Raw genomic sequence first — 23738 nt, 5'->3', positions numbered from 1 at the left:
ACTGAACACAGTGTAAACGTTCGTAACGGAAGACGGTATTCTGCTCGCCGTTTACAGCAGTGCTAGTTTTAAGCGCCAATATGAGTCCCGAGTAATCAACGTATGTACTATACCTGTACTACTCGGAACGCCGCGTCTTCAGTTCTACCGCAGTTCGCAGAGATTCCCATTGCACATTTTCGTTTGATCTTTCACTTGAAAGTATAGTGTTGTGTTTCGGGTTGAGGCCAAAAAGCCGAAATTTATGTTTTTCTTCTTAGATTTGAACATCCGCCTGCAGCAGTATGCCATTCACGTGCTACCGATTGGACATCTGGATAACTTTGCCCGAGGTGTGATCGGTGAGTTGCCTTAGTTCTTTGAGTGAGTTCTTTGCATGTAAGTAGCCAGCCTTTCAGAAGGTAGCGCTGCACACTGTGTCTGGGTTTAAAAGAAGCTGAAGCCAACTTCGTACCTGTGCAGTTAATCAAACATGAATGGTTATGTCCTTAGCATCTGAAATTCTGTCACTAGGACTTTCACAGTGGTGTAGCGAAACAATCATCTTCATGTTTTCTTTAAGGTATTGGGCCCCTGAATGCCCTCATTGGCTGAGTCCCCGTTGATAAAGATATGCTGTTGCCTTGTTGGCAGGCATTATTGTGATCAGATTCTGTATTCTCTGTGCCACATTGAACCAAATGCACTAAAAAAAGAATATATATTCTTGTTGCATAAAATGCAAAATTCAGCCATAACTAACTTCAATGTCTAATTTCTTTTCCCCTTCCTTCATGGCACGTTCCAGGTGTCCACTCACTATGAGACTGCTTCGGTGCCTTTCCTTTCCTTATGACATGCTTATAACCCTTATGCAGACGGACGGGCACTCTGCCTGGATTTGGCAGAGCAAGGATGGTCACTTTTCGAACAGCGCTATAAATATGAAAAGGAAGCATTCTGCTTCATGGACCATGTCATGGTCTACCACGTTGGCACGGCCTTCACCCATGCACGTGGGAGGAGCCGGTCCTTTTTTTTTTTATCTCTGCCCCCTTCATCACTTCCTTTCCGCCCCACACTCCAGGTGATGCCCCAACATGTAACTACTTATAAGCTCTATACACACTCTGTGGCTTTGGCAGTGAGGACACTATGCTATGAATCAGATGTGATCCCCAACCTTGCTCTTCTGATGAATGCAGCTCACACAGCTATTCTTGTAAAATGCAAATGTCCCCCTGCACTTCCAGGCTACTCTGTGGGAACAAATATCACAGCATTACGTTGGTTGAGGCTTTCTAACAGGGTGAGTAATGAATGCAGGTAAGAAGTGATTTGTTAACTTGGTACCAATAATGGCACATGTGCGTTGTTATTCATATATGTGGAAGTCGCACTGTTTTGTGCTTAATGTTTTTCTTGGTGATGGTTTTCCTTTGTGTTCACTTCTGTTTGTAAAATACTGAGTTGTGTAGTTTCTCTTTGTTGTTTGGTATTCCAATATTGAGGACAGGTAGCAGATTTGATCCTAGCCTTGTTGGCTGCATTTCAGTGGAGACAATATGTCAAATGGTTCATTTTCTGTATTTTTTTTTCACTTTAAAACACCTTAGCTAGATTAAATTTATCGAGCCCTCCAGTATGGTGTGCCTCATAGTCACTCAGCTTTGGCACAAAAAGTTAATACATTTTTTCAGTAATTCCATAACTTGGGCTGGTATGGGAAATATGTTTTTTCTTGTTTTTCATTTGTGGGGTGCAGTGCTGCCTTTGCTTTTCTCCTGTTTAGGTACAGGGCAGTGTTCTACTATTGTAGAATGTTAGCAGAGATGAAGCAAAGACAAGAGATTATTAATTTTTTTAATTCCATGGCAGTGTGATATGTGAAAAATCTGTCTAGTGGAAAATAATGGTTAGCATCAGCTGGAAAAAAAAATGGCTTTAAATGAATGCAAACTTTCAAACAATTGGCTGTCGGTCAGTTCTAGTGGGTATATTTTCCTTTCTGTGCTAAATGTATGTATCTTGAAGTTTGTTTTGAAGTTTACAGCAACTTTACTTTGCACAGGTGAAGTTTGAGCTAATGCTCTTGTTGGATTTTCAGAAGTTTGTTGTGAAAGGATCCTTTGGTGTCGAAACTTCAACTTACAATTCATTGGGTAACGTCGTTGGGACAGCCTCATATGGTGAGAACCTTTCTTGATACGTCTTTTTATCGTTTCGTTTGTATGTCTGTTTGTGGAGTAAGGGTGAGTGGGTACTGGTAGTGACACAGTTCAATGTGTACAAAACAGCATTCAGTACCAACGTATTTCTGTTAGCACGCAGATGTCTCGCTGTGCTCTCAGCTCTCTTAGGTAGGTCTCCAGTGCACAGTTGTAGGTTCTTTGCTGTACCTTACCGCAGCGGTGGCCTAGTTGTTAGAGCATCTGCCTCGCATGTGGAAGGTGCGGGGTTCGATCCCCAGTGCCACCGTGTGCCCACCGGTGATACAATGGGTACAAGCTTCCCCTGGCCTGGTGCTCGGCTTATTCAGGGTGAATTGCTTGGGAAATGCGTCTTTGACCCCACCTTGAGTAGAAGAAAAAACCTTGTGCCATGGCGCTCTTTGGCCACAGATGTTCCTGTGCCATAAAAATTCATCATCATCATCTTTGCTGTACCTTACATTCAAGTTCTGCTATAATTCTGGTGCTTCTGCGGGCAAGTATGCCTTGAAATCTCAGACTGCTCAAGTGGCTTGAATTCTCAAACTCCCATTTTCAACTATTTTTTGCAACCGTGTATTTCTTTGCATGTTAGTCATTGTATATGTAGTTAACGGTTAGCAGTATATAGTATAGCATAGCGGAAGCTGCACAGTAAAAAAAAACAGTTCAGTTGTCAATTGCAAAATTTCCAATTGGAAACAATTGAATTTTCTGTTTGGAAATTTGTCCTCATTTGGTCCAATTGGGATTCAATCCAATTGGGCCAAAACCAATTGAGGCCCAAATAGAACCAATTGGACCGCTGGCAGATGCTGCCTTGCACCGGCATCTTTTGCAAGGAAATCAAAATTATGAAAATGCCTTGCTTCTGTGGAAGTCATGCCAAACAAACATGCAGCAGTGAACAAAGTCACACATGTCTAGCACGTACAAGCTCAATATTATACCTACAGAACTTGATATACTCCTTTCTTGAGACCCTTCTGCTGGAGTCGGTGGCACTTCTCCATTTATTGAAGTCATTTCATTTAATCATCACCCACAGTGTTAGGGGGAATAATGAAAGCAATTCAACAGATTAGCCTGCAAATTTATATGAAAAATCTAAAGTTCACTGTTCTGTATTTATAGAGAGCAATATGCAGATCACATTCAGAGAAATCATTCTCTCTCAGTTGCACATTCCAATTGAAAAACTTCTAGTTGAAAAATTTGATTGGAACCTAATGTTTTAGTTCTGTTAGTTTTTTTTCTAGAAAGCCAACTGCAGCTAGCCCCAACAAAAAAAAAAATGGAAATTTCAAACCAGTTGGAGGTCCAATTGGTTTTAGTTGTATTTTCAAATTGGGTCCAGCTGTGTTTCTAGCCACCCAACCAATTATTTATTCATTGGACCCATTAGGCAGGTATTGCATTCAGCAAGTATTCACAAATTTGTCACGAATAAATTGCACAAAATGCAATATATATGAGAAGTATTGAGACCATTTGGGCTCACCAGCTGGAAACTCAACAGGTCCAACGGGGGGTCCATTTAGACTACATCATTCCAATTGGAACCAGTTGGTTCCAACTGTTTTTTTTTTTTCACTGGATGTGCTTGAAGTGTGGGTTTTCACCATTCATCCTTGTTGACATGTCTGCTCAGAACTGTTTAAAATGTGCCAGTGATGAAACCAATAAATATCTGTTTGAATTTTTTGCAACAGGAAACAGTGCTGCAAACAAGGTACAAGTAACTAACAAGCATACCTGATACTGGCATTGTCTATCTAGCCTTGGCTGCACTGCGGCATGGATGAGGGCAAAAATTTGTTGTTCTGTGGTGGTGTTTATTTATTTATTTATTTATTATCAATACTTCAAATGCCCCAGAAATGGGGTATTACATGAGGGATGGGCTGAATGTTCCACTAATGAGAGATTGGATGGCAGCCTTGAAGTGCAATGGATCGGAGTGGTGCGCGGAGTCGATTGGCAGGCTGTTCCAATCTCGAGCAGTTTGCACGGAAAATGAGCGAAGATGAGCTGTAGTCTGTGCTGGGGGAGGGTAGACTGCTTTAGGGTGGTTGGTGTGGCTTGATAAACGATGAGCTGGCAAGATAGCTGAAACATCAAGTGGGCCGTGATAAAGTTTATGAAAGAGGCAGAACCGAAAGATGCAACATCTCGACTCGAGATTAGTAAGATTAGCCTCAGATTTAAGTGCAGTGATGCTGGTGTGATACGAGTAGTCTGAAAAAATAAATCTAACTGCGCGATTCTGAACTGATTCGAGGGTGTTAGAAAGGTTAGATTGATGAGGGTTCCAGACTGAGCATGCGTATTCCATCTTCGGCCGGACAAATGTGAGATATGTTAATGTTTTAATTGAAGCAGAAGAGAGTCGCAAGTTTCTACGGAGGTAGCCAAGAGTGCGATTGGCTTCGTTTGTTATGTTTGTTATGTGTGCTGACCAATTAAGTGTGTTAGAAAATGTGATGCCGAGATATTTATATGACTGAACAGATGATATTTCAGATGCACTTATTTCATACCTGAAGGGTTGATAGTTATAGCATCGATGGAAAGAAAGCAATGTCGTTTTATTGGTGTTTAAGGACATCAACCAAGTGTTGCACCAGTCTTCAACATGTTTAAGGTCGTCTTGAAGTAAGCGAGAGTCAAAGGTGTTATAGATGGGGCGGTAGATTACACAGTCGTCTGCAAATAGGTGGATATGAGAAGTGATATTATTAGGCAGGTCGTTAATATAGATTAGAAAGAGCAAATGCCCAAGTACGGTGCCTTGGGGGACACCGGAAAGGACCGAGGAGCAAGACGATGAGAGTTTATTTGTATACACGAATTGTTTGTGGTTAGTGAGAAAATTGCGTATCCAATCCAATACAAGGAGGTTAATGTGTAAGCTTGAAAGTTTAAGTAGAAGTCTGTGATGGGGAACCTTGTTGAATGCCTTTTCGAAATCCAAGAAGAGAGCGTCCACCAGAATGTTTAAATCAAGATTAGAGCTTATGTCTTTGATGAATAAAGCTAGTTGAGTATCACATGATAGCCCTTTGCGAAACCCATGCTCATTAGGATGCATTCTGTTGGTATTGGTAATGTCACTATGCATAAAGTGTTGGCTGCATTGGCCACGCTCTAATGGAAGGAGGGGGGGGATAGAAGCCATGTCTTTTCACAAGCCTTAGAAGCATGCGTAACCCAAACTGACGTGCAATGAGGTAGTTCGTTTTGGAATCAGACATGGCTAATGCCAATAGATTGAGACCACTGGGTGAGAAATATGCAGCTCGTTATTCTAATGTCCTTTCAAAGAAACGTAAGCTGAATTACTTTCACTTCAAGACAAAGGCCTCTTCCAATGCTCTTCAAGTATCCCTGTCACACACCAACCACGGCCATCTTATGCCAGCAAACTTCCTAATTTCTTCCCTGCACTTTACCTTCAGCTGTTCTTCGTTGGCTGTGTTTTCCTTGGGGAAATCAGTGGCATATAGTTCTGCTGAGGTGTTTGCCTTGCATGCTTCCAAGTTCTTTTTGTAGTCTCTTTTCTATTTTTGCACTCTTTCCAAGTCACAAGCCCAGCTGGTGGGCTGCTTTTATTTTTTTGCCCGTTTTGTTTACTGCTGGTAGTGTGAATGAGACCTTGGACCGGTTATTTAGATCCCTGAATGTCCAGTCCGGAAAACATCAATAAATAACTGCATATTTGGTGATATATGACTGTGAAGGTGCTAATACTTCACAAGTTATCTCATACCAACTGATCTCGTCACAATGCCTCCAGACACTGGTTTGGTTTGGTTTATGGGGTTTAACGTCCCAAAGCAACTAAGGCTATGAGAGACGCCGTAGTGGAGGGCTCCGAAAATTTCGACCACCTGGGGTTCTTTAACGTGCACTGACATCGCACAGTACACGGGCCTATAGAATTTCTTTGGAGGAGAAATTCTAGAGGCCCGTGCATTGTGCGATGTCTGCACGTTAAAGAACCCCAGGTGGTCGAAATTTCCGGAGCCCTCCACTACGACATCTCTCATAGCCTCAGTCGCTTTGGGACGTTAAAACCCCATAAACCAAACCAAACCAGTGTCTGCAGGCATTGTGAGGAGATCATAAAAAAAAAGAAATTACTGGGGAGGCTCCTGCAGTTGTATAAAAAAGCCAACTGACTAAAGAATGTTATGAGAAAATGGTTGAAATGAAAAGATCTTGCCTTATATTGATGGAATAAAGTATGACATTGCTGGTAAAATGGGGAATGCCAATTTTAATTCAGCATAAAAAATTGCAGGGAGCTAAATAAGGCAATGGTATGTGGTAAAACATCAGTACTGTTGGTGTATCCCACCATGTGCGCGCCGATCAGTACACCAGGTGTCCCAGCCAACGTTAGCCAAGCATTCAAAATATACCAAGGCAATGTAGGTGAAGGCAAATTCGACCATGTTGTTGACCATTGTGTATAATTAAAGTGTAGTGAAGCTCCGCCCACATCTGAACTGCCTCACACAATACCTCTACGACAAAAAAAAAAGTAGTCAGTTGTTGAACTTATCTTGTTACCTGAACAAGAAGATCAGCACGAAATTATAAGGTCAAGAATTTTGATGTATCTGGCTTGTTTAACGCAGTCAAGTATTAAAAAGCTGATTTCCTTTACTGTCGTGATTTCAGACCGGAGTAATACAGGGCGACGCGGGCCATAGTTTACTGTTACCAACTGCCGTTTTTGAAGCTAATAATTCAAATGAATAATTAAATAAAATAATATTTACTTTTTCGCTGTTTCATTTCCGGTGCGTATGCCAGTGCCAGATTGTAGAATGTGCCAAAAAACGTCTAATTCATCAGTTTTTATTTTGGTGTGTGGTATGCATGGTTTTGAAGTTTGTAAGCAAACATGGGTGCTGATCACCAATCTCCACTAGGGGACTGGATGGCACATTGGGCGCTTGAAAGTGAACCCACTGGAAGTAAGCGGCCTCGATCCAGAAGCCCTAGTGGGTAGGGCGCTTGGCTACTTAGGCATAGTTCGCGGGTTCGAACCCGGCCGCACTGGCCGTGTTTGATAGAGGCGAAACGCAAAGTCGCCCATGTGCTGTGTGATGGCAGTGCACGTTAAAGATGTGCAGGTTGTCGAAATTATTCCGGAGCCCTCTACTACGGCACCTCTTTCTTCTTTCACACCCACCTTCCCTTCCTTACGGCGCAGTTTGGATGTCCTCCGAGATGTGGGACAATTACTGCGCCATTTTTCTTTCCTCCTAAATCAATTTGATTTTTAACCCGCCATCGATGAGACATCGGCTGCCTGCAACTCGAAACTGAAACTGCAGCAGCTGTATAACGAGGGACGAGTGTCGGAATTTCCGCCATCGTTCACCTTTTTTTAGAGCAAAAGCTCTACGACTCCTCCCATACAAAGGTGAAGGTCATGTGGCTATGAAATTTGACCTTCAAACCAGGAGGAGCGAAGGCTTGGCTCTGACGTCATGCCATGTGATTCCCCTTGCCACAGCTGCGCACGTTGAGCCGACAGTGCTTGCTCGCCTCTCTAATATCGAATCACGAGACTCGTTGCGCCTCGCCACAGCTGCGTATGCGGAGCCGACAGCACTGACGCAACTGCCAGAAATCACGTGACGTGCCGTCTGCTATTTAAAAGTGTGTGGCGTGTGCTTACCTTCACACACAGCCATGGATGAGCAACATGCCGGAACTAGTGCTTTGACGATGTATCATCACCGTAAAGCGGAACCTGATGATCTTTTCGATATGGAAAGGTGTCAGATTAGGTGACCATGCTTAAAGGTGCGTTGAAGAGGATTCTGAGCTCATCTTTTTACCGTGGGAACTCGATCTCCACTCTTTGAGCATTCTTAGAAACTTCCAACTGTTCTCCTCTGCCGCCAATTTCTCTATTAAATTGAATTAAACATCTCGGCTCCCTCCTTTTTTTTTTTGAACTCGGTTCCGAAACTAGGAGGAGTCGACCAATGCATGGAGTGCCTTTCAGCCAGTCATGTGGTGGCTTCGCTTTCGCTTTTATTTTGTTTTTTGGGTTTCCATGAATAAGCCATTTCAGTCACAGACAACGTAGCCGCAAAGAGCAGCGCTCTCCAACGCAGGATTTCTGAACGCAGCCGTTTTCAATGGTGCTGCGAATGTGACGGGGCAAAAGGAATGATGGGCGCTGGCGGCAAAATTAACCTGGCCATGTTCAGTCGGAAAAGCAGCGGGCACGCTTGCTTCCGTTAGCTATGCGCAGGTTGAAATAAAGCGACATTTGTAGTCGTCGGTCAGGTATTTCGTCTGTCGGGCCATAAAAAAATCGCAATTTGAGAAACGAAGTGGCGCTTCTAAACATAAAGACTCTGCTTGCGAGGCGCCAGACGCGTAACGCTGTCTGCCAACTGGAAATAGGAACGCAGGTTAGTGTTTTGGCTTGCGTGTAGCTACCAGGAACCAGAGCGCCCGTTGGTTTTTCCACACTTAATGTGGCCAGGTCATCAGTGTTAATTTAAAAAAAAATTCAATTCTGCCGCCAGTGTCTGCTTTCCCCATCACAATCGCAGCACCATCGAAGCTGCTACGTTCACGAATTCCACTTTGGAGAGTGCTGCTGTCGCATTGCACAAGCGTGGTGTGCGTGTGCGTGTGTGCGTGCGTGCGTGTGTGTGTGTGTGTGTGTGCGTGCGCGCGCGCGTGTGTGTGTACATATACATATATATACACGCATACAAAGTATATATACATACACACACATACATACACAGGGTGTTCTGTATTTATCTGTCCGCGTTGTACAACATTCTCCTGCGCAAACCACTACTCTATTTCAGCTCAAGTACAGACCACAAGGTAGCTTACAATAGTCTGCGTTTTTCAATAAATAATTTAACATCGGAACTTGCCTGGACTGCCCAGAATCGGTGAAAAACTGGGGTCTTCTGCCTGCAGAATTTTCATCGAGGCGAGCAGGATAGCCAATTCGAGAGGCTGCACCTTCTGGCGAACTGCGAGGCAACCAGTATCCCTGCTTGGAGCTGGCCAGGTGGCGCAGCCTGTCAAATCTGCTGGTCTTCTCGCCTAGACGAAAATTCTCTGCGAGACGACTGCAGATTTTCGCCGATTCCGGACAATTCAGGCAAGTTCCAATGTTTATAAGATTTATTGAAAACGCAGACTATCAAAAGCTACCCTATGGTCTGTGCTTGGGCCCAAAGAGGCAAGTAGTTCGCGTAGGATATTTTACAACCCACACATAAATACGGAACACCCTGTGCGTGCGTGCGTGTGTGTGTATATATATATATTTCATATGTCACGTGGTGTCTTTTCAATGCGGAAAATACTCTATAGCACGCATCAAAATAAAAACTGGTGCATTAGACATTTTTTGGCATGCTCTGCAATTTCGCACCGAAATTTTTCCCGGAAACGAAATAGGTGAAAATTGGTTTTAAGGAAATGATGCTGTAACTGTCTCATATATCTCGGTGGACACCCAAACTGCACCATAAGGAAGGGATAAAGGAGGGAGTGGAAGGATAAAGGTGTGCCGTTGTGAAGAGCTCCGGAATAATTTCGACCACCTGGGAATCATTAACATGCTCCAACATCTCGCAGCATGCGGGCGCCTTTTGCGTTTTGCCTCCATCGAAACATGGCTGCCGTGGTAGGGTTCAAACCAGGTTACTCTGGCTCAGTAGGCAAGCGCCCTAACCACAATTTTTTTCTCAATTTATTTAATTATACAAATACAAAAATACTGGACTAGCTACACACAGTGGTCCATAGTATGATTGAAGTTGCCTCGGCTAATATTAGCTTGGACACCTGGCGCACAATGGACTTTTGTTAGCTCTGACTCGCTTAAAGGGGCACCGCGATGTTTTCCTCAATAAGGCTGATCTGATTCAATTGATTCCCCGTGCGTTCTAGAGACCAGTGAAAAAAGAATTATTGAAATCGGAGTGTGCAATCGAAAGTTATTCCACTTAAAAAAATTATTGAAATAGGAGCATGCAATCGAAAGTTATTCATTCCACTTCGAAAAATCAAAATATAAGATCAGATGAAAGAGCGTTTCACTTGCCATTTTCACTCACCCAGTGCTGAGATTTGGCGCTACCAATCAACCGCGCCTAACAGAGACGCAGCGGATGCAATTGTTGCTTTGCAGTGGCAGCCCACAACCGTTCATTTTGGTGGCATCGTACGCGCTATAGGCAGGGCAGGTGTGACGAACTCACCAAAGGAAGCTCCACGATGTTTCTTTGTTGGTAGGACTAGAAGGCTAACACCGCCCCCGCCTCGCCTCTTGTCCGGCTTTTCTCTTCACATTTTTGGGCAAGATAAGTCAGTTGGTTTTTATTTTTTATTTTTTGCTGCCATCTTGGTGTGGGCTGAACAACAGCGCTTGCCTCCACGAAAGTTTGAAGCGAATTTGAAGTTGTGGCCCCTACCGTTATTCTTGTTAATTTTCGTTTGCTTTCACTGGCTCTTTTCAGTTTTTGTGGCATGCGAAAAGCTTGCAGCACTCAGTGACATAATATTTTGGATCCATTTTGCGTGTATAAAGGCGCTAGGTTCAAACTGGATGCCCAACCAATTAAAGGCAGCACCCAATCTGGCTGCTTCCTCATTTCTGCTGCCGAAAATCTCCGCTGCATTGAGACACCATCGACTCGAAAGAGCATTTCTGTATTACGATTTCTGTCGATCTTTCAGCCAGGCATCACAGTCAGCATCCCTGCTTTAAAGGGGGGATGCTGGTCTTGGAACAATTTTTTTTTTAATTTATGGTAGCATTCTTATCATAACCACCATTAAAATGTGCTTTGTTATGGTGAGTCGAAATATGTAATTAGATTTTGAACAGCTCAAATAGGATATGAGTTATGTGGAGTTTTGTGGTTTTAATTGGGCTCTTTGTTACAGTCCATTTGCCAAGGAATGTTTTTAAATTATTAAAAATATTTAAGAGCTGCATCACCCAAGATGCCATTTGTGAAAATTGCATTGCTGAAAAAAAATATATGAATAGAACGCACAAAATGGGTTGGCGAATAATTTAGGAAAGCAACGACCGTAATTACTCGGGCAATTTGTGCACCCTTTAATTTATTACGTGGATTCTTAAAAAATATATACCTTTACTGGCATATTTTGCACTCCCTACTGCGTAAGCAAACCTGCATGCACGCAGATGCGCGTAGAGCAGGCTTGGGAAGATTGGCGCAGCTGCGTTGCCGTGTGTGGCTGCGAAAGACGAGTGGTGTCAAAAATGTTGGTAATTCATTTTAAATTGGTTCTGGTAAAGAGAAGTCAATTGCGCGCCCTTTACCCACTCGCTTGCTCCAGCGATCGCTTCCCCGTACGAATGGCTGCGAAAGCAAACTTCCGGTAACCTCTGGAGCGTGCATACTTCGCGTCAGAACCCGAAACTACTGAACTGTTGGCTGTTTGGCGCTACTGAACCGGGCCGCATGCGAGGGCGCCGTTGTATTGCCTTGTATCTCCTTTTGAACCTAACTCCTAGCTATGCGATTGTATCGTTCCGCGTTTACTCCTTTCAGGTGCACACGCACCGTCATGGGCGGGCGCCCTGGTGAAGGGGGCTTATGCATCGACTTACAATTGGAGTCAACTTTTTTTTTTTGGCCAGCGAAAGGCGTTGGTTGTGGGGTCGACTTATATGTGGCAATATACCGTAAAAATTGCACATTATTGCCTTTGTAGTGTTTTTAATGAAGTGCTCGCGAAATCTCCGCATATTTTGCGCGCCCACTTTTTGAAGGCTTAATTTTAAAAAAAAAATTGCGTGAGTACATGTGGTAATTAAATTTAATGCATGATATAAAAGCCAGTATGAATAGCATCATTGTTTAGCTCTACTCTTCCTGAATATATTGATACCAAGCTCATTTCAGTTGCTCAAGGCAAAGCAGTTGAGGTTTGTGTGCACTTGTTGAGTCGCGGGAAATCGAGTAATGGGGAAACTGCTGTAGTATTGGCTGTGCTTCTGTGATGCCATCTTGAAAGCAGTCAGATAAAAAAGGCTTGAAACGAGCTTTCAAGTAGCAAAATGACGGCGATCGGAGAGCGGTTTCGGAATTGCGGTCGCGTGAAGTGAACATCATTTCAAAGCTCCCTCTTCGTTTTTAAGCCGCGTGACTCTCGAAGTATTAATTTTTTTTCGTGCTTTTGGATCGTTTTGAGCGTTGATATTTTGCAGAGATATAGTTGGGAGCATATTTTCTACGAAAAACTGTTTTTTTTTTAAATAGACTTCGTCGAAAATCTCTGTGATTTCAAGACTTGCATGCCCGATTAATTTGGGCTTATGACAATTTGAACTGATGCTGTGGTCAAATCATCTTCAGGTGTCAATTGAAAAGGTTCCCCTCAGTTAGAAATCCATATAATTCAATCAAATTTTCAGTTCCCTGCGAACCCCAGTTATTGCGAGTTTACTCCATAACCTAGTTGTTGTTAATGCTCCATTTTTTTTTTATTAGTCTTTGTTAGGTATTGTTCTTTGCTTTCTCCTCAGTTGTCCTTTTGCTGTTAAAAAATTTGTGCTAAAAAGCAACTCTGTCTCCAGATCAGTGAATGGTTTGGTAGTCAACAGCAGCTCCTAAATGGGGTATGCATATAGTACATTTGTATGCATGTATGTAGTAGTAAAGAAGGAATGCAGGAGTTTAAAATGCATTTGCCAATATCACAACTCCATTACGCAATGAAGAGTCTCATTTTATCAGCTGGGGCTGCATTTGTTTATCGTCTGTAACTTTTCTTGGCCTGCAATCATAATCGTGCTCACCATTCATTGTTTCCATCATCAGAATGCCCACTCTTCAAGAAATTCCTTTTTAAATTGTTATGTGGTATTTGGAAGCCACTGGTGCAGGATCGGGCATTTTGAACTTCAGGCCTTCTGTCATGCAAAAAATATTAGGGTCCTTTAACTTTTCCGTACCATGAGAAAACTGGGCATCCAAACATACTTATGTAGACTGAAATCTTATTGACGCGACAGCTTTAAAGGCCCTGTTGTCCGGAAAATTCGGTGTCGCCATTATGAGTGAGAAATCACGGACATGGCTCTGGCAGGTGGTCCCCAGAGAGCAATTTAGGAGGCAGCTGGGCCACCCAGGTAACGGGAGCTTGCGGCGTCATCACAACCTGCCCACCGGGGCAGGTGGCAGGTAAATTAATGATTGGTTGCTTGGGAAGAGCAACTTGGGCCGCACAAGGCCTACCACTGAGAGCACCTGCCATCTCACAGCAGTGGCGCATCACTTAACTGCTGCACCACTGTGCCAGGAGGGGTAGAGGACTCCCAGGGATCTATGAATGTAAAGTAGAGAATGACTGTTTGCGTATATGGGAATTAACCCATTAACGCTATCGAGTCATACCCTTGAGGCGGAGCTCAAGTGTCCCCTCTATTTTTTGCTGCTGTTGATAAAAACAGTCCAGTAACAACGTTACATCTCATTACGTGTCTGCTTCACCGCATGGGTGCCTTTGGCTTCACTGCATAGTGCCGTATGGGGGAGGGGGTAAGTTCTTTTTTCGGGCAGAATGGCTGTATCTATAGAGAAGCGGTATTAGATGTTGGCCACATAATGCAGGCACATGGAAAATACTGGCTAAAATACTGCGGACATCTTAGGTGCAAACAAAAAAAGTAGTACTGCAGTGGAAGGCAGAAAATATTGCTGCCTGGTACACAACAGTTGACATTTTGGGCAGGTTTCTTGAGATATTTATTGTCTAAACTAAAGTCAGACAACCTGACATCATCCTGATGCTCACTTCAACTGCTAGCATGAAAAAAAGTTATTGCAGTGGCCAAAAAAATGACAAAATTGAGGTGGTTTGCAAGATGGTCCGCATGTCGGGGAGTTTTCGATGCTAAGAAAAGTTTTGCACCGCGCTCTTGCATCTTGCACCAAAGTTCACCACTGTGTAGCAGAGTTACAAATTACTTCAAAACTGAAAGGTGAGTTCTTGAACTACATAACTGATAGTAGAAGTCATTCATAGGTAACATTGAAATAGCATGTAATATCTATTGGTCACCAGTAGCCCATGCTTAATGGGCACGGTACAGAAAGAGTTAAGGCTAGTGTTGGGCCATTTAATTTACGGCTTTGAAGGTTTTAGAGCAGATAAGTGGACTCAGTACTTTTAAGCTCATTTAGAATTGGTAAAGTTGAATTTTGTAGGTTCTCTTTTTTTTATACTCATTAAGCAGTAAGAGCTTTCATCTTTGGATATCATAAATTAATGAATCCATTGAAAACATTTTGAGTACTTTTGGCTGCTTCATAACTAGTGTATACTGCTGGTGCTACATGATTTTTACAAAAATTTAGTTGCTGTCACTCCTCACTTGAACTATAATGAGGTTTAATTGATTTTTCTAATATGTGTGTTTGATGATGTTAGGATTGGGGCATGTGCTGGACTAGCATAATATTTTTAAGAGCGAGGACAAGCTAATTTATTTTGCACATGAATAGCAGCTTCAGTGCTTTTTGTAAATTATGTTCTGTGATCGTGGAGCTATAATGGCGGATGATCATGGTGATGACTTTTAATGGCTCAAGGGCAGCTTTCTCTTAAGAGCATCATGGTACAGAGTAGAGTGTTTTTCGTCTATGCTAGGTTGGTTCAAAAATCCATTTTCCCAAGCATATCACCCAAGAGGAGCCAAGGATCAGGCTAGGGGAAAGCTTGTACCCATTGGAAAACTAGTGGGTACTTGGCACTGGGGTATAATGGAGAAAGAAATTTTTGTGAGTGCTACATAGTTAAGCAACTAATGAAAAAATGCCAATAGCACCGCCTTTAAGTAGTGTTGTGCTCTGCGTTGAAGTACCCTTGGGGGTGTGTAAATATTCAAAATTTTCGAATAGAGAAATAATTTTCTTATCTGATTCGATGAATGAACCAAATACTGCACATTCACAGTTATTTGAAATGAATCAAATATGATTGCATTTTTTTTAATAGTTTTTGAATAATCGGCATGAATTTCGAATTGTGCAAGCCGTAATTGACTTTGATGGCTGTTTCAAAAATAGGGCCCATTCCGATACTGCACAGAATACTGCTTACAGTGGGTCTGCGCATTCAGCGCCGTCACGCGGTGCATTCGTGTGGCAGCATTGGTCCCCAAGATGGGGCGGTGCCTCACTGTTCAGCCAGGTTCAGTAAACTCTTATGTTCATGCCCGATATCGGAGGCCATGTCCCATAACCCTCATCTCTCAATTGAGATGTGGCACTCCATGGCTTTTAGTCAAGACCATTGTTGCGTTTTTTGACAACTGCAGCTTCAACTCTGTGAGTTGTACAATGCTGCAGCCAGCGCTTCTCAGATTTGCATGAATATTCGTTTTGCATGAATGTTCAATTTGGTGTTTAACTACACCATTTTTTATTCGATTCGGTATCGTAGCCAGATTATTCGTATTTGATTAGTTTTCAAAAAAAGTACTATTCGCACACCCCTAGGTAGCATGTGTACCTGCCATTGCAAGTTATTTTTATTGAAACCAAGGCTGTAAATGTTCTCATTTTAGCTCGACACTTCTACCGTGGACCATGCAGTAAACTCTCGTGGAGATGAATTTGGTCAAGACACATTGTCCAATAAGACGAACAATGTGAGAATGTTTAGTAGGTCTCTTGTAGGATGCAGTGTAAAAAAAAAAATCAGCTTAAGACCCAACTCCTTCTGTTAAGACTAACCTTTGCAGCGACTGTGAACCTCGGCACCCCGTGAAATGGCACTCGCGAAACATACACGGGACACTGTCAAGGAAATAAAATAAAAGAACAGAATGCTTCCAGTAAAGAAAGCATGCCCTTATAAAGATAGCATCCGCGTACCATCTTGCAAAGTGCAGGGAAGCTGTCATGCAAGGGCACTCTTTTTGGGGGGAAGGTGGGGGAGAGCTTTTTTGTCATTGCTGGTAAGGCAGCGGCAGGGCACCTTTGCCCAGAAATTGGCCAAATTACGGAACAATCACTTTCTCAGAAAAGTTTCAAAATGGTCGCAAAGCCCCGCTCCTATTGGTCGGCACTGACTGGCAGACATATCAACCAACAGGAGGAGCGCTTTGTGACAATTTTGAGTCTGTTTAGAGATTGTGATGGCCCGTAATTTGGCCTTTGTGATATGGGCATCTTGGCGTCGCGTGGGCATCATGGGGGCACTGTGCACACCTGTTTTTTTGACTTGGGGCCTGATTTTTCGACCGACACGGCATCGCAACATGAGTTATTGCAGCGCAGAGATGGCCAGATATCAGCACCTCATACGCACTGCCTGCAGCAGGCGGAAAGGCGAGCGGTGCCTGCTCGTAGAGTTGGTAACAGCTACGTTACAGGAGGAGCGGGATAAGAAAGACAGGTGACTGTCCAGTTAGGCACCTTCAGAGCTCGTGGAGCTGGAGGGAAAGCAAAAATCATATAAAAAGGAAAATATCAATCACTGTGAAAAATAGAGAAAGAGGATGGTTAAAAAATAAAACTAGACCAATGTCACTTTCAAGTAGGGTATATCGTTAGCTAAATTGCCTAAATTGTTTCATGCCTTCACTTTTCAGCTCACTCCATGCAATGCTCCATTTGTAATTTGTAGAGGTTGGCACTATTCGTTTGTAATACCACCAGTCTGTGCTTCTTCCTGCGCGGTGTTTATTGTGTGTATATACGCCTGTGGATAAAAGGGGGCATCTTAGTTTATTTATTTATTTCACATACTGTCAATCCCATTGGGATTTTTACAGGATGGGCATATAGTAAGAAGGTACAAAGCGAATACAAATGGAATGGTATACATTAAAAACACTGTTATTTGCAAGTAATTACATGAATATGGGAAAAAAAAAACACGGATAACAGAAAATAAAACACATAACGAGAGAGTATTTTTCACAGAAAAGGGTGCAATTTTATACATTGTAAATAATATGTTCATACAGATGCTGTTACATGCAGTGATACGAGTGGTCTGTTGTACTTGAATAATTATGATTTAATTATCTATTTAATTATCGCGCAATTGTTCTACCAAAGTTACAAATTTCTGCAAAGATGTATTAGTAGTAATAGACGGGTTCAAACTATTCCATTCTTTTATGGCAAGCGGGAAAAATGAATATCTGAAACAGTCGGTTCGGAATGCGTACTCTTTAAGGGTTAATGGGTGCTTATGCCGGGATGGTCTGGATTCTTCTACAGATATATATAACGAAGTATCTATGTTTAATGTGTTATGAACTGTTTGCAAAATGGTTGGGTGTCTGTAGTCTCTCCTGTGGCTCCCACTCGTCTCCTTGAGACGCGGCCCAATATTCAGCCTTGCAACACAATTCTCCTCTCACTGCAAGGCCATTTTATTCATTACCTTCATGTAACATGTATTTGGATGCACATGGCATGCTCACATATCTTTTTTAGTGACACTCAGCTGTTAAGATGAATTTCTAACAAGACAAATAAATTCTCATGGTACCTTCAAGTTCGTCTTAAGGGGAGATGCTCCAGAATTAGATTCTTTTTTTTTTTTAAATGTTTGTGCCAGCTGACTAAAAGTTGTGCAGTTGAGGGATCTTTGTTAGTTCTTTTTAATTCTGTTGTCAATTTTCACCTATCTTGCTTTGTTCAATTTTTGCAAGTCATGCATTTGAAATATATGGATTTTTTTTTGCACTTATTTGGCACCGGTATATATACCCACGACAGCTCTGAGAAATATCTCATATTGCTGATGATGATTCCTTTTATGCAATGAGGTAAAGTTTGCCATGTATTAATTTCAGAATTTTCCAAAAATTAAAACTCTTTGGAATGCCTCATTATAATAGGACTACAGTGGTTGTAACAAATTTGACTACCATTGTCCACCATAAATTACAATATATATAATGTAGCTGCATTCTGCATATGGTAAAGCATATCCATACCAAATTTCACTGTGGTGCGGCTAGAGTAACTGCAATAATGGCGTGCTCAAGCACTGCGGTTGCTTGAAAACGATAAAGAAAAATGCATCCCAAGTGATTTGAAAAGACAATGGCAATGAAGCTTCTGGGAACATAAAGAACTCCAGATCTGAATTGTTGTAGAGCTGCGAAACTGCCAGAAGATGCGTCTCAAAAAAGAAGGCTGCATTTAGCTGTATGCAGCACCGTAATAGTGGGAAACACTGCTATTTAAATTCGTTGCCGTGGCGAATATAGCCCAACTGTGCTTGTTTTTCAGTCACTTGGTGTGTTTGCATTGCAGGTTTTAGTAATTTTGCATGTATATGCGGCGGTGGCATTGTTGGCCATGGAAGAGAAAGGTTGCTTGTTCCCTTAAAGGGAGTAATCTACTATAATCCAAAAAGGCCTGTAAGTGCTGAGGCACGAGATTGCTGCTGTAAATATCGGACACTACTGTGCCCTTTGAGTCTCTCTTATGCTGTGGTGTTTAAATTGCATTTCAGATCATATTACAGAAGAAAAGCTGGAGAAAGCATTCCAGCAGTACCTTGGCGAGATTGAGCAGGCGATAGCCCCTTGTGATGGGGTTGAAATACCACCTGCTCATGCTGTCAAGCGAGAGCATGTTGCTGCCACAAAACGGCCAGCCATCTGCCACAGTATCAAGTGCTCCGAGCTCTACCTGCCGAACTTCTCTTTTGGTATTATCGTCATGCATTCATCACAGTACTGCCAGAGCAGTCAGACATGAGTGGGCCCATGTGTTGTTGAGTGCTTTGCACAACATTGATGTGCAACTATGTGATGAACATGTTCTTTAAGACTGTTTACCTAGAAACACAAATGCTAGTTGCTCACTACATCTTAAAGGGACTACGAAATGCCATGTGCTGAGGTTAAGTAAAGCAGATGAGCGGTAGGTATTCCACAGCTCATTACCCCACCTCAAGAATTTTTGAGCTAGCTTGAAGATATTGGCTATTAAAAATGACTCTCCTCCTCCTCCCCTCAACTCATACACGCCAAGACATTAAAAGTAAGGGGGGGGGGGGGGGGGGATAAAAAGAAAACAGACTGGGGACTGCGCCCCATCCATCTGTCATAAGCTGACGCTTGATTTTACCCACTTCCAATTGTCAAACTATCTGTTTTTCCTCTGCATTGGGTTTCGCCTTTCCGCAGCAACTGGAACAGATGACTTTCACAGCAATTGGAAGCATGCCTGTGATGTCATGGCTACAACAAATGGCATTTTCTGGTGGCCTGTCGCTCACCATGGCATCACTTATGCCGTTTAGAAAATAGTTTTAAAAATGATCACCAAGCGATGATCGACCAGCCCGGGAATTTTGAAAAACACTGAGTAATAAATGGCCGGCTCCGCTTAAAGGGCTCATACTTAGTGTTAATTCATAAAAGCATTTGTTCTGCACATTCAGTACATTTACCAGTAATCTTTGAACTCATTTCGTAGTTCCTTTACTATAAAATGGTGAAAGATTGTGTTCTGTAGGCAATGTTCACATTTTATTCCGGCCCGGTAGACAACCTGCAGTGCCCAGGCAGCACTGCACAGGCAGCACTGCAGTTTCACTGTGCCTGAAAAAGATGCAAGACCATATTCTGAACAATTAGAGGCATGTGTTTCACTGATAGCATTTCTTGCTCTTGGTGCTCTGAGTGTAGCCCAGTTAGCTGACGCGGGCTACGCGTGTCTTTCAGAAGCCATTCAGAAGTTTTCTTACATTTGACTCTGGCTAATTGATTAACAGTCAAAGTAAACAGGAAAGTGGATTAGCTGAAGGTGTATTTTTTAACAGTTATGCCCACTGGTTGCAGGATCTGTGCAACACTGAGCCTCTTCCTGTGCAAGCTCATTATTTCAATCATCTTGTGCAGTAGAGCATGAAAAGGTTTAGGGGCAGAGAAAATTCTTGAGAATGATCCTGTGTGCATTTTTCCTTTAACCCTGAAAGGTCTGCAGTCTAAAACCCAGTCTGAAACCTGCCTGATGGCTGTCTGGCAGTGCTGCATTAAGTAGACATGAAGCAGAGATGTGTAATATAAGATCTGTATGCAAAAAATACACAGTGTTTAGCTCCAGGGGAAAAAGTTTAAACTACAATGCTATCACCTTGCATGTAAATAATGAGCCCTTACAACATGTAACAAGTTTTAAATACCTAGGTGTGCATTTTGATTCTGATATGCACTGGAGAAATCACACAAAACAAGTTTGTTCAAAACTTGCGTATGGATGCCATATTCTCCTGAAAGCGCGAGAATGTTTTGAATTCTCCGTTCTCCTTATACTATATTTTGCTTCTATACACAGTCAGTTAAGTTACTGCATAGAATCTTGGGGCAACACGTACCCTACATATCTTGAACCCATAGTCAGATTACAAAAGAGAGCTCTAAGAATTATCACATACTCAAACTACACTTGCCCCAGCAGGCCACTATTTCAGTCGGCACATATTTTATCTTTACATTCTATCTACACATTAAAAACAGCACAGACAATTCATAAAATACTGCAATTAAATGACCCGTTTCATCACAGTATCTTTATAACTCCTAAAAGGGACACTAGAGCTGCAACTGCAAATCATTTTAACCTACCAATATGCCGCAATACTTACGGGAAAAGGTTGATTGAATTCAACGGTGCACAAATATGGAATGACATCCCTAATGATGTTAAAATAAAAATTAATTTTTCACAATCGCTTAAAATATTTTTACTGAATCTGTAAGTTTCCGCCGGTTGAGCTGTAAATTCTGTACCCAAATGACTGCAAAATTGTTATTATTTAAGGTTACTGCGTACAAAGAATGTATGCATGATAACAAGTGTATATATTAGCTATGTATGTTGTGATTTTAATATTTTGAAATTATTTATGTGAGAAGTGTTCTCTCCACCTGCCGCATTTTTTGCAATTTATCATTGTGTTGTACCCGACACTAGCCTTGGCTGTGGGTCCAGTACCATTGTACATAGTTTGCTGTATTCATTTCTGTTTTCAAATTAAATTAAATTAAAAATTAAAAAAGTGTTGCACCCATTGCCATTCACCAATGCTTTCAGATTATTTACAAAGATCAAACAGTGGTTCTAAGCTTAGTGAAACAATGGACAGCGTGTTTTAGGAAGGCAAGCAGCATTGCAAAAGACAACCTGTAGTCACTATGGTCATGGGCAGCTTTTGCTCCGGAACCTGGAAAACTGTTTGACCACCTCATGTGCACAAATTAAAATTTTGTATTGAGTTAGATGGTGGCTTCTGTGCTTTGGAAACTCTGTTGGCATTGTTGCTATGTCTCAAAAGATCTGCCAGCTGTTTGCCCTAGATGTTCACATTGGTGCAAAAAGAGCATTGCGTGCAAGCTTTCTAGGGTTTATTAGAGAATTTTAGTATAGCGTTAGCGTGATAGCGGACCTAAGGGAAATTACGTGCCGCAAGCAATTTATCCCCACAGACAGTTTTAGTGTAGCGTTTTGAAAACGCTAAACGCCATCTGCTTGACATGGATGCCAACGGTCCTTCTAAAATGGTCGGCATTGCCGCTAACTTGCCAAAGTATAATATTACCAAGTTTTTTAAACGAATTATTAGTGCAGCGTTCATTTTCGTCTGCAAAATAACCCCAAAATTGAAATAAAATTAAATAAAAACGTAAAACAGTGGCGCCATCTAGTAAAGGCAATGTTAACTACAAGCCGTTGGAGCAAGAATATTTGCCATCACATGACGTCTAATGTTCAAAAAAACTTTTGTAAATTTAATATAAACTCTCTTTACATAATTTAAGTCCATAAAACACCGCGAAAAACCTCCAAATCTATTTTTGTCTCATTCCAAACGTTTTTGCTAGGTTTCTGCTGCGTTTCGGGCCGTTGCAGACGGTAGCAGTGCAGCTTGAGGTTCCATTAGGCTTGCGCGCTCCAGAATCGAGGTCGTATCTCAAAAACTGGGCTGAATTGCAGCTTAAACTTTATCGTCGAAGCAAGGTAAGTCGTAGCGAAAAGCAAAAACACTAGTAGTTGCCGGTAAACATGCCGACCGGAATCGTAAGAGCTGCTGAATTGGCTTAAGCGGGCGGCTGTCGCTTGAAAGGACACCGCCATGTTTTCACGCTAAGGGCGCAAAAGCCGCAACTGCCGCAACGCTAAATTCTGAAAATTGCGTGCGTACGCTAACACTATTTCCCCGTTAGCGTTCTCCGCATGTGCGCTCTGGACCTGCTATTCCGCTATGCACGCAATTACGCAAAGCCCGCAATACTAAAACTCTCTATTGAACCTGTAGAGTTTCTGGATAGGTGCACAATATGACACCATTGAGCTTGAGTTTGGCCTGGGTTCAGAGGGGTGGGGGAATTCAACATCACAGAAAGAATCTAGATGGAGTCACTGGAAAGTAAAATGCTGCAAACTGTCTTTTGGGCATCAAAGGCTTTATTCTTCTAAATGTCTTGGAACTGGAAGGTCAACTTTGAACGCTGTGCAACATTCCTGATTAATCTAAAGGCCCGAATTATCAGAGTCACTCCATAGGAGAAGAAAACCTTTCTGATGGAAAACAGTTACACAAGACCCTGCACAAGCAGTAAGGTGTTGCAGCACGTTGCCAGTCTTGGCAGGATGCATTTACTGCACGCACCAAACAGTCCAGGTTGGACACCTCATGACTTTCTTTTTGGGGGTGGTAGAAGTGGTGCATGGAGAGCATTTTTGTAGCTGTGATGACGTGACACACATTGCGAAGCAGTGGGTTGTCTCTGTTGGTGCTGTGTTTTATGCCCGTGTTATACGGGCAGTTTCAAATGCTGTTCAGTTGAACGGTAGTTCAGCTTTCTACTAACACTGATCTGAATGGCAGTTGACTGCAGTTACACAGCACATTCCATGAAACTCAGTTTACCTTCTGGATCATGTGATCGTGCCAGGTGCTGGTGATTTATAGATCAAAAAGTGCATTTTTTCTTCATTTCAAACTTTAAACATTGATTGTATATTTTAGTTCATTGAACTACAATTTCTGCTTAAGCTTTGTGCTTTGAGTACACCGTAACTGAAGACGACACACAGCCAAGACCATCCAGTAGAGGCACGTTTTACTTCATCACTTAGCCTTTGTTTTTCTGGTGCCGCTTGGTCGGTTTGCACGTTTATACTTATTCAGTCAGTGAAAGTTGTAGATTGGGACTTGTTTAGCCAGGACAAAAACCTTTCGCTTGATTTAAGGACACATGATAACGGGAAATGCTGCTGACTGGCAATGTGGCACGTCTGCTGATTGCCATCTGGTCAGTTGACTGGTTCAACTGTGGTCCCCAACCTCAGTTGAAAGAACTGCCGTTGAGATCTCAGTAGCAGTTAGCGCTGCTGTGAAACTTAACTACTGTTCAGTTAAACTGGCAGTCAACTGAACTGCAGTTAAAAATGCCCGTGTAAAAGGAATATATTAGGGATACAGTGTAGAGACTGTAGTTCATAGCTGGCAAAATGCACA

At 42.3% G+C, this 23738-nt stretch overlaps 1 protein-coding gene across 6 annotated transcripts in view; it reads left to right on the top strand.

The window, feature by feature from the left end:
- The window catches only part of LOC149349513 (pseudouridylate synthase TRUB1-like), a 37422-nt gene that overhangs the window by 1361 nt on the left and 12323 nt on the right, over window positions 1-23738 (top strand). For 3 of the 6 annotated variants that reach the window (XM_089578483.1, XM_089578481.1, XM_089578484.1), the window contains exons 2-5: window positions 261-341; window positions 1233-1288; window positions 2051-2168; window positions 18720-18917. In XM_089578483.1, coding sequence (XP_089434609.1) covers window positions 261-341; window positions 1233-1288; window positions 2051-2168; window positions 18720-18917 — 453 coding nt within the window. The remainder of the gene's footprint in view (window positions 1-260; window positions 342-1232; window positions 1289-2050; window positions 2169-18719; window positions 18918-23738) is intronic. The other 3 variants (XM_089578482.1, XM_089578486.1, XM_089578485.1) reach the window with 3 other exon arrangements.

Source organism: Amblyomma mixtum, chromosome 3 (assembly GCF_055824585.1).
Source record: "Amblyomma mixtum isolate Tamu chromosome 3, ASM5582458v1, whole genome shotgun sequence".
Taxonomy (NCBI): domain Eukaryota; kingdom Metazoa; phylum Arthropoda; class Arachnida; order Ixodida; family Ixodidae; genus Amblyomma; species Amblyomma mixtum.
This window is presented reverse-complemented; position numbering and strand designations above follow the sequence as displayed.